The sequence below is a fragment of the Medicago truncatula genome, chromosome 3 (assembly GCF_003473485.1).
Source record: "Medicago truncatula cultivar Jemalong A17 chromosome 3, MtrunA17r5.0-ANR, whole genome shotgun sequence".
NCBI classification, from domain to species: Eukaryota; Viridiplantae; Streptophyta; class Magnoliopsida; order Fabales; family Fabaceae; genus Medicago; species Medicago truncatula.
The window spans coordinates 25,338,515-25,349,196 of NC_053044.1; the positions used below are offsets into that span (position 1 = coordinate 25,338,515).

Consider the following 10,682-nt stretch of genomic DNA (forward strand, 5'->3'; position numbering starts at 1 on the left):
CAAAAGAGTTGAAAGGGGTTCTTTTCTTTATATATAGTATAAAATAGATTATTATTGTTGTTAGAGTAAATTACACTCCCCTCCCCTCTTAAGTTAAAATATACACTCCCCTCCCCTCTTATTCAAAACATATTAGAAAAAATTTCACCCCCCTCCCCTAAGAGAAGCTTGAATTACATCCCCCTCCCCTCTTATGTTAAAATCTACACTTTACTCCCTCAATATTCTTTTTTATTATTTCTAATAATCTAGCAAAAAATAATAATTTAACACACTTAAAAAAAATATTATTGCGGGTCTATTTTAATATAATAAAAAATTGAATACATATTTTTTGTTATTTTTTATTCACAATTTCATTAACATGTAGTTTTAAACTCTATTATAAAACATGAAACAACCCAAAACAAAATTAAAATATGTGAAAAATTACTAAAATCATTAAAACATGATTATTTAAAAGTTAATTTTATACTCTAATTTATAAAATCAATAGCAATATATTTAAATTTAATTATCATGACTTTTAAACTATAAAGAAATGAATTAATTTTTCTTAAATGGTGATTCAAAATTAATATATATATATATATATATATATATATATATATATATTATAAGAATATTTATTTATGTTCAAATAGATTAAAGTGTAGTGCATATTTAATTATTAAGGGAGGGGTTTGTAATTCAAGCATCTTATAAGGGAGTATAAATTTTAACATAAAAAAAATATTGAGGGAGTAAAGTGTATATTTTAACTTAAGAGGGGAGGGGAGTGTAATTCAAGCATCTTTGAGGGGAGGGGAGTGTAATTTACTCTTGTTGTTATTGTTACTAGGGAAAAGACTGACACTCACATGTCCGTCTTTCCGTTATTTTTATTGCGCTAATATTTGAAAATTATGAACGTTGTATTTTTATTAAATTTTTGATTTTTATTAAAAGTAAAAAGATAAATATTTATTGCATTCAAATTATAACAAACTAAATTAACCATGTTTATCTCTTTCAATGACATCAACAATATAACAACAAAAATATAATCTAAATCCTTATCTTTGTAATGACATCAACAAAAATAATTACTATAGAAAAAGTTGTTTACGGGGTTAATGAAAAAGTCAACCCAAAATCTCATATTTAACTTATATAAAGTAAGTATGAATATACGCATCTAGTTTGTTACACTTTTTAAAGAATAAAGGAAAAAAATTTGACATATAATTATATCTTGTTTGTTACACTTTTATTTTAATATTTGAATTTTTCTCTTATCTATTTATTATATGTGTTATTTATATTGAAAGTTGAGAGTTATTTAAGAAAAAGAAAAACTCAGCCCAAAAGAACCAAAATATATGCTATTTTCTATAAATATAGTATATATTATTATTATTATTATTATTATTTTTGAAACAATTATTATTATAATTAATAGCAAAGAGACAGGCACGTACGCTAACACGTGTAGATTATCAGCAATATTTTACAGAAATTTTCGTGTAATAAAGATTAAAATTATAAGTATAGCTATTTGCGACTTTCAAATGTAATAAACTCAACAAACAGTATCTATCTTCTTCAATAATATCAATAATGTAATAAATATAATAATTTTTTTTATCCTTTTTAATAACACCAACAATATAACATTATATAAGGAAATTTTTTTAATAACACCAAATCTTTCCAAAATCCTATATTTTCTTTATATATAATATAGATTGTTATTATTATTATTAAATAGAAGCTTAATTTATTCTCTTGTCCTAATACACATGAAATAAACCGTCATACCCACATTAAATAATTAATAAAAAAATTAGAAAAATAGACTAACAACTATTATATAAAAATAAATAAGGCTAAAATATTTGGCAAAAGTTAAGAGTAACTTGAGATGAAGAGTAAAAAACTACAATATAAAGTTAAAAAATAATGTTCAGATGTGCTTGATATATGGATACTTGATTCAGACAAATGCTGCTATAGATTACAAGAGCTTTATTCTCCTCAATTTAGGATATCGAAGACTTGTAGCATAAGTAATTGGAAAATAAGCAAATAAAGAAATATAAATTATAGAAAATTTAAATCTCTTCTCTAGAAGCATAGACAGAGCTGCACTAAACGCTATCGTTGTTGCCACTAAGGCAACAAGCAAATAATACAAACCTATCCTTAAGTTAATAGTAAATACAGTTCGAATACCTTCTTCGTTGATGGGCCCTTTTGTCTGTGGCAAAAGCTTCATAAGAGAAGCCATTGAACAAAAGAAGGCTATTGCATCTGACACAATAAACACAGTGAATTTGTTATGTAGCAAGAATATTGGTATTCCTTTCTCCTGGTTGTTACCTCCAGGTACAGTTATTGCGGCCGCAAAGGTGATTGTCGCAATAAGAGTTGCCACTAACATACAAGCGTTTGATCTATCCTTTATCCAATTATTCCCTTCTTCAACCAATGGTTTATGTTCTTCAATGAACACTTCCCGAGCTGTTTTACCATTTTTGTTTTTAACTACTTTATGGAGAGGGTGATCCAATTTCTCTACTTCCTGTTAATGACGTATGTAGCTAAGTTATCAATAACTTTATACAATTTCGATAAAACTATATGTGGTATTCTTTAACATAGATAAAATTTCATGTGAAGTTAAATATAGCTTTATGTTAACAATGTTTTTCAATCAAACTTTATCTTACTTGACCATTTAAATAGATAAATTACTTCTTCAATTCATCAAGATAACATCTAAACTAAATAATTATTGTTACAATATCTAATTCATCATAATTAGCATGTTCCTTTTTAGTTTTGATTTAGGATTTTTGAACGATGGTCTACTTGTGTTGTTGGAGTTGTGAAATATTCTTTATTGATGGTGTTGAGTATTTTCCCTAGGTTATGTAGACTAAGTTAATTATGAAGTTTATTTATGTAATGTCATGAGTGCATAACATCATTAGATAGGTTGCTTATACAGGTGGGACTATCTTTTCTGTTTTGAGCAGTGTGTTGTCATAATTACATCAGAAACTTATCTTGCACTCTATGTATTTCCTATAAATATGTTTGTCTTAATGAATGAAAGCTTATGTTGATGCTATTAAAACCAACAAATTGGTATCAAGAGCTCCTTTGATCTTAAGGGGACAGTGAGTATAAAAAAAAAGGGTGAGAAAACCACAACCCAACAAAACATAAAACCAGAATGGCATCAAGTAGCTCCTCTTTGCCTCCACCTCCTGTATTTGCAGGAGAAAACTATGACTTATGGGCTGCAAAGATGAAAACCTATTTGAGAGCACAAAGTTTGTGGGAAGTGGTAGAAAATGGGAGCAATCCAGCCCCTCTACCGGAGAACCCAACGGTGAATCAAATAAGGTTTCACAATGAAGAAGCGGCTAAGGAAGGCAGAGCACATGCTATCATACATGCAACAGTGCATGATGATGGGTGTTCTTTTTAAAGCAAAAGTCCGAAGTCTTTTCCGCGTTTCTGAAGTTTAAGTCCATGGTGGAGAATCAAACAGGAAAGCACATTAAGAAGCTAAGATCAGACAATAGCACAGAGTACACCTCCAAAGAATTCAACAAATTTTGTGAAGATTGTGGCATTCAACATCAGTTGACAGCTCCTTATACTCCTCAACAAAATAGAGTGAGTGAAAGGAAAAACAGAACGGTGATGGAGATGGCAAGGTGTTTATTATTTGAGAAAAGTCTTCCAAAGACTTTTTGGGCTAAGGCAGTCAATACCTCAATATATGTTCAGAATCGACTCCCTTCAAAAGCTTTAGAAGACAAGACACCGTTTGAAGCTTGGTATGGAGTTAAGCCATCTGTTGAGCACATGAAAGTGTTTGGCAGTATTTGCTATTCTCATGTGCCTGAGGTGAAGAGAGATAAGCTTGATGCAAAGGCTGTAGCTGGGATATTTCTTGGCTATAGTGCAGATTCAAAAGCTTACAGAATTTACAATTTGAAGACTCAAAAAATTCTGGCGAGCAGAAATGTGAAGTTTGATGAATTTTCAAAATGGGATTGGGAGAAAGAAGAGATTAAAGTCCCTAAAAATAGCCCAAACTTGGGAGAATTTACCCAAGGTGAAGATGAAGTTGAAGAAGATGATGAAAGTCCAGTAATTAAGAGGGACAAGAACAATAGAAGATATATATGAAAGATGCAACATTGCAATGTTAGAGCCTGCAAACTATGAAGATGCTGTAAAATCAAAGGAATGGAAGGTTGCCATGGAGAAGGAGATTAAAATGATAAAGAAGAATGAAACTTGGCAGCTGGTTAATAGACCAAACAACAAAAATGTTCTTGGTGTCAAGTGGGTTTATATAACCAAACTTAACCCTGATAGTTCTGTGAATAAATTGAAAGCAAGGTTGGTTGTGAAAGGATACGCACAACAATTTAGTGTTGATTATTCAGAAACTTTTGCACCAGTTGCAAGACATGATACTATAAGGCTTTTAATAGCATTTGCAGCAAAAATGGGATGAAAAATTTTCCATTTGGATGTGAAGTCAGCTTTCCTCAATGGGGTTCTAGAAGAAGAGATTTTTTTTGAGCAACCTGAGGGTTTTCGTGTGGCAGAACAGGAAGATAAAGTTTACAAGCTTAAGAAAGCCTTGTATAGCTTAAAACAAGCGCCAAGGGCTTGGTATAGCAGAATTGATGCTTACTTATTGAACGGAGGCTTCATAAGAAGTGAAAGTGTAGCTACCTTATACATAAAGTGCTTGCAGCAAGAAGTTCATATTGTTGTTTCACTTTATGTTGATGATTTGTTTGTTACAGGTGATAATTTAAATGTTGTAAAGCAGTTCAAGTTGGACTTGGAGGCTGAATTTGAAATGTTCGATCTTGGAGAGATGAAATACTTTCTTGGAATGGAGATATGTCAATCTAAGAATGGAATTTTTGTCTCACAAAGAAAGTATGCTTTAGAAATACTGAAAAAGTTTCACATGGAGAGGTGCAAACCAGTAGCTACACCACTTGTTGGAAATGAAAAGCTCTCTCAAATTCAGAGTGATCCAAAGATGGATGGTTCTGTTTACAGAAGTTTGATTGGAAGCTTATTATACTTAACCACTACCAGACCAGATTTGATGTTTTCTACAAGTTTGCTTTCAAGGTTTATGCAATCTCCAAGTCAAATTCATTATGCAGTAGCCAAAAGAGTGTTGAGGTACGTCAAAGGTACATTCGAATATGGCATATGGTATGTGAAGAAGATGGATGGGAAGCTTCAAGGCTATGCCGATAGTGATTGGGCTGGAAGTGTTGATGATTCCAAGAGCACTTCTGGTTATGTTTTTTCATTTGGCAATGGTATTTTCTCTTGGAAGTCAAAGAAACAGGAGATTGTAGCTCAATCTACGGCAGAGGCTGAATATATTTCAGCAGCAGCTGCTGCAAACCAAGCTATTTGGCTCAGAAAAATCATGAAGGATCTGGGTGAAGAGCAAACTGAAGCTACTACAATTTGGATCGATAACAAGTCAACCATATCAATGGCTAAAAATCCAGTTCAGCATGGTAGAACTAAGCACATCAATGTAAAATTCCATGCCATAAGAGAAGCGGAAAGGATGAAATAAGTGAAACTTATGCACTGCAGTTCAGAAAATCAGCTTGCTGATATTTTGACTAAGCATCTTCCAAAGTGAAGATTTGAGATGATGAGAAGCAAGCTTGGAGTCTCTGAGGAAAACCTCAAGGAGGAGTGATGGTGTTGAGTAATTTCCCTAGGTTATGTAGACTAAGTTAATTATGAAGTTTATTTATGTAATGTCATGAGTGCAGAACATCATTAGATAGGTTGCTTATACAAGTGGGACTATCTTTTCTGTTTTGAGCAGTGTGCTGTCATAATTACAGCAGAAACTTATTTTGCACTCTATGTATTTCCTATAAGTATGTTTGTCTTAATGAATGAAAGCTTATGTTGATGCTATTAAAACCAACATTTATATTATACTTTTATATGATCATGTATGCAAATTTATAATTTAAATGAACAAATAATGAAATTTTTCCCCTAAAAAAAAATTAATTAAATTTTTAAACCGTGTAAACATTTTAAACGATAGAGACTAGATTGACATAAAAATTAATAAGAAAGTACTTATGAGATTAAATTAAACAAACCTGAAGCCACTGTGACTCTCTTTCAACTTGAAATGCTGCGCCTAAAGTTGATTTATTGTTAGAATAAAACCTTGCTGCCAGGTGCGATGTAGTGTTATTTGATTCATCTATTGCTAACACTAAAAGCTTGCAAATGATTGGCATCTTGGATAGAAGTCTAATTACTTTTTCTTGTCTATTCTTGATGGCAATTTGAATCACATACCCTTCATTTGGAATGTGAGTCCAAACCAAATCAGGAAAAAACTGAAAACAAATCCTTAAAATTTCAACTATGCCATATGATGTTGCGTTGAAAATAATGTCCTCACTCACAAAAGATTCGTAGAATTGATAGTCATTCATGGCTGAAGCTTGTGAGAAAACAAATTCAGTCAATCTTACAGCAGATAGATGTCTCAACTTTGTATCTCTAACTGGCTTCATGGAACCAGCTGCAAATGAAAATATCTATGTTATGTATACAAAAAATGTTTCAAAAGAAACGAAAGTTTAGAGAATCCATGAGATGAGCTACCCGCCCTACAAGGATAACATACCAAAACAATATTGAAGTGCATTCCCAATTATATTTCCAAAATAAGGCTGATTAGGTGATAATTCAAGTTCCACAGGAGCATCTGATATAGTTTCAGAAATGTTAAATCTCAGCAAGGAAGAAGAGTGTTACAATCAAGCAGTTTGATCGACAAAAGAATTATGCTTAGAAAAATTACTTACGTTTGTAAAAGAATTTTCTGCTAAGCACATACGTGTTTCCACTTGGAAAGTGTGATGGTAATTTTGACAGAACATTGAGTATAATGCTTCCGTTTGAATCAGAAATTGTTGCCAAATCAGGGTAGCGCTGCAGAAGATGCATGGTGATATCTATGCATGGAAAATTTAAAAAGGATATAAACATATGAGAAATATTATTATATGCTTGGTATTAAAGCAACAAAATAATTCTGAAGAAATAAATAGTTACATGCATAAATGTTTGAAACTTTGGATACTTTTGCAGTTTAAACATATATCAAGCTGTTAAAAATATTGTATCATGTATAATATATATGGATAAAGCTAGATGTCGCGACTGCCTCTCTCACGAGAGCACTCTTATTGGTCAATGTTATATAACATTGATATACATAAGTGATGTCCATCGAGTGTATTTGTAGTGGGACCCCTTTTTTACCTTCATCTATCCACGAATTCAATCAAACGTAGAATTTAAGGGTTGTAATGCATTCTCAAATGGTTCCTGAATTTTGTTTACGATACAAGAAGCAATGTCCATGTAATAAATACTCTATGAAAAAGTTAACTAATTCTCTCTCATAAAGGTTAACCTTGAAAAACAAAAGCAATTGTCAACAAAATTAAACAACAACAAACATTCTTAATTCTCTTGTTTTTTTTCAAAAATGTCATATATTTAGGGAAGAAGGTAGTAGTAGTATTTATTGTTTTTAAAATCCTGACTTAAATCCTAAAATTCAAGATGTTACGACTTTCTTCACCTTGAACGCCTCAAATCCATAGTAAAATCCCAAAATATGCAAAATCCATCGATTTTAATTGCGATTTTCGATTTCTTATTTACTAAGTCATTTATGACTATATACTATTTATAACTATATTTAGTATTATTAATTTTTTTGTAAAATCCATCAATTTTGATTTTGGTTTTACGATTTCTTATATCGATTCTACAAAAGTAGTTGAGTAAAATTCTTTGATTTTGGTTGTGATTTTACTATTGCTGATTTTGCTCTTCTCTTTCGACCTGAAACAAAATCTCGATTTTGACAACATTGGTAGTATCAATAAAGAGTATATTTTAAAAAAAATTATAGATTCATCTGATAAATATAGAGAGAAATTTGTAGAGAGAAATTTTTATTTGAAAGAAGTTTTTATTTTTAGATAAGCTTGAAAGGAGGCTTATAATTAAGGACCTAGGGAGTAGTACATATGGGTGGGAACAAGCCAGAACGTTCGACAGGGGTCCATGGCCTAGCCTATTTAAAGCCTAGCTCGGCCGAGCTCGTTTATTAACAAGGTCAGGCTCAAGCTTTTTATAAGGCCTGTTTAATTAAACAGGACAGGCTAAGGCTTGCAAAAAAGCCTATTAAGCCAATCAGGCCGGCCTATTAAGCTTTTCATATATAATATATCTTCCATTATTGATATTTTTGAAGTTTTTTTTTCTTCATGAACACAAGCCTTCATATGGTTGGTTATTTAGTAGCTGATATATTGGTGTGATTAGACTTTCGTAAGAATTCATTATTTAGTAGCAAACATATTTGTGTGCTTTAGACCTTAATAAGTTTTGGCCTATTTAGGAGTAGGCTTACATGTGTTGTCAGGCCTTAGCATAAAATAGGCTTTTAAATAGACTTTCAGGCTTCATCAGGCCTTTAAAAAGGCCAAGCCATGCCTCGAAAATGAGCCTATGACGGGAAATTGGCCAGGCTCAGGCCTATAATTTTTGAAGTAGGCCAGACTTAGGCCTTACAAAGCCCGGCCCGGCCTAGCCCATTTCTACCCTAGTAGTACATTACTTTTGCTTTCTACTGTAACTACATTGAGTCTAGTGAAATTCTAACTATTGGAGATCTTTAGCAAGAATTCGACTCCTTTCTGGTTTACGCACTGGAGTGAATTATACTGCAACTTGTTCAGAAAAAACACTGTACTTTAATTAGATAAGCACTGGAGTGAATTATAGTGCAACTTGTTCATCACTATGATCAGTAGCAGTTGTTATTAATTTCACCAATAAACACCACTTACCGTAACACGATATCCTTGAAGCAATAAATTGCTGCATATGCCTACTAATATATCTTGGCAAGAATAATGTTATCAACAATAGTGTCTATCACACTATTCATAGTTAAAGCTTCGAAGATACTAACATGATAAATTTAATAACTCGTTCTATGTCATGAATCAGGACTGAAAAGAGTTGCAGTATTTACACATTCAGAAAATAATTTTAATTACCGTGAAATCCAGAGGCAGTGAGCAAAGCAACAAGTTGACTAGCAGAAGGACCAGAAAATGGACACCCAGGTCTCTCATCTGTCGTATTCATTAAAAGATACCTAACCATGTGTCTGTGTCTTGTAGAAGTAAGACTATAGATGAGTGGTGTAAATCCTTTAAAATCAGTAACTTGTGTAAGAGAAGGATTTTTAGCCACTAATGCTTTCGCAGCATTTACACTTTCGCCCATTGCAACATAGTGGAGGCAACTACAACCCATAAAATCCAATTCTGTTAGCATATTTGCAGGCATATGCTCCACCAACTTCTCAACAAGATTCCATTGAGCTCCTACTGCTGCAACATGGAGTGCGGTCCTGCCATGTACCGTAACCTTCGCTGTCAATGCACTTGGATCGTTATCAAGAAAAGCCTTTGTAGATTCCCAGTCGCCTTTCAGTATTGCTAAGTGAAGGGGTAGATAGTAACTGTGGTTAAATCCTCTAGCTTTTGGCGATAACAGTGTGACAACATGAGTTTGTATCATAGGAGAAAAATATAGTTAACTACAATATTTTTAAACACACAATCCTCTAAATCATAAAAATGCATTATGTTCTGTTAAAGTGATTATAAAATATAGAAGCTTTTGTCTGAGTCAAGTACATATGACTAGCAAGCTTATAACTAGAAGAATTAAGCTTTTCAACTAAGGAGATATTTAGCTTCGAATTATCTTGTAAACTTTATACTTTTATCATAAAGATTACTTACTATGATCGATTTATTTATTTTTATTTTTTTTGCATCCTTAAGCATACTTGCTAACACAATCCAAAACATTACTTTGTTTATACTAATCCATAGTTAGTTTCTGAAGAAAAATAAGAAATAAATATCATACCGAACTCGGTGACAGCAGCCTTGACATGATCAGAAGATATAAGTGGATTTGATTCTGCATATGCTGATGCCATATCTACTGAGAGCTGAAAACTAATTCAAATGGATAATAAAATGCTGCAGAAGAAAACTCTTCCTTATATAAGAGTTTCAAATGTGTGTCTATACACACACTGTACACTATTTTAAAACTCTTCCTCTTACATTCATTCATTGACTTGTGCTTTGAAGACTCCAGTAGAGGTTGGTTCATACCTCATACTTAAGGTTGTGGACTCAACTTATTGCCGACATAAATGCTTTTTTATGGTTGAAAGTTGTGATGTAGTCTAATGAGGAAAAAAAAAATGTTTATGTCTAGTACTTTGCCTCCAGTTTGTCCTGTTCCAAAAATTGTATTACAAATCAAACACCATACTACTTAAGTTGTGTTCTGTCATATACTTCGTTTTTTAGCAGATCAAATGCATCATTAGAGATGCATGCTAATATTTGTGTGATTGTTTTAAGGTTGGGGGGGTTGAATTGTGTTTGCTTTTTCTTCTTTTTCTCCTATCTAAAAACACTGTTTTATATGCTCCTGAACACAATCAAGAGACTTCTAATGCTCAAGCACAACTGCAA

The 10,682-nt window shown here is 32.2% G+C and overlaps 1 protein-coding gene across 3 annotated transcripts; it reads right to left on the minus strand.

Annotated features, from left to right (window-relative positions):
• Positions 1 to 1,926: 1,926 nt before the first annotated feature.
• Positions 1,927 to 10,391, minus strand: LOC11444828 (uncharacterized). Of its 3 annotated transcripts, none has more exons than XM_039831314.1 (6): positions 10,060 to 10,388; positions 9,174 to 9,620; positions 6,897 to 7,046; positions 6,716 to 6,796; positions 6,177 to 6,610; positions 1,927 to 2,563 (listed from the first exon to the last, which is right to left on the minus strand). In XM_039831314.1, the coding sequence occupies exons 1-6, from the start codon at positions 10,130 to 10,132 to the stop codon at positions 1,997 to 1,999; spliced, it is 1,752 nt and encodes a 583-aa protein (XP_039687248.1). In that variant the 5' UTR covers positions 10,133 to 10,388; the 3' UTR covers positions 1,927 to 1,996. The 3 variants fall into 3 exon arrangements, with proteins under 3 accessions (XP_039687248.1, XP_024634502.1, XP_024634503.1); XM_024778734.2 differs by having other exon boundaries at positions 9,174 to 9,662; positions 10,060 to 10,373; XM_024778735.2 differs by lacking the exon at positions 1,927 to 2,563 and having other exon boundaries at positions 6,242 to 6,382; positions 6,492 to 6,610; positions 9,174 to 9,662; positions 10,060 to 10,391.
• Positions 10,392 to 10,682: the final 291 nt, after the last annotated feature.

Excerpts from the sequence above, each read along its gene's own strand:
- LOC11444828 (XM_024778734.2), bottom strand. The coding sequence starts at position 10,132 with ATGGCATCAGCATATGCAGAATCAAATCCACTTATATCTTCTGATCAT. Across the intron at positions 6,797-6,896 it reads CAGAAAATTCTTTTACAAAC|ATGCTCCTGTGGAACTTGAA; the intron begins GTAAGTAATTTT and ends AAACTATATCAG. Across the intron at positions 2,564-6,176 it reads GAGAGTCACAGTGGCTTCAG|GAAGTAGAGAAATTGGATCA; the intron begins GTTTGTTTAATT and ends CGTCATTAACAG.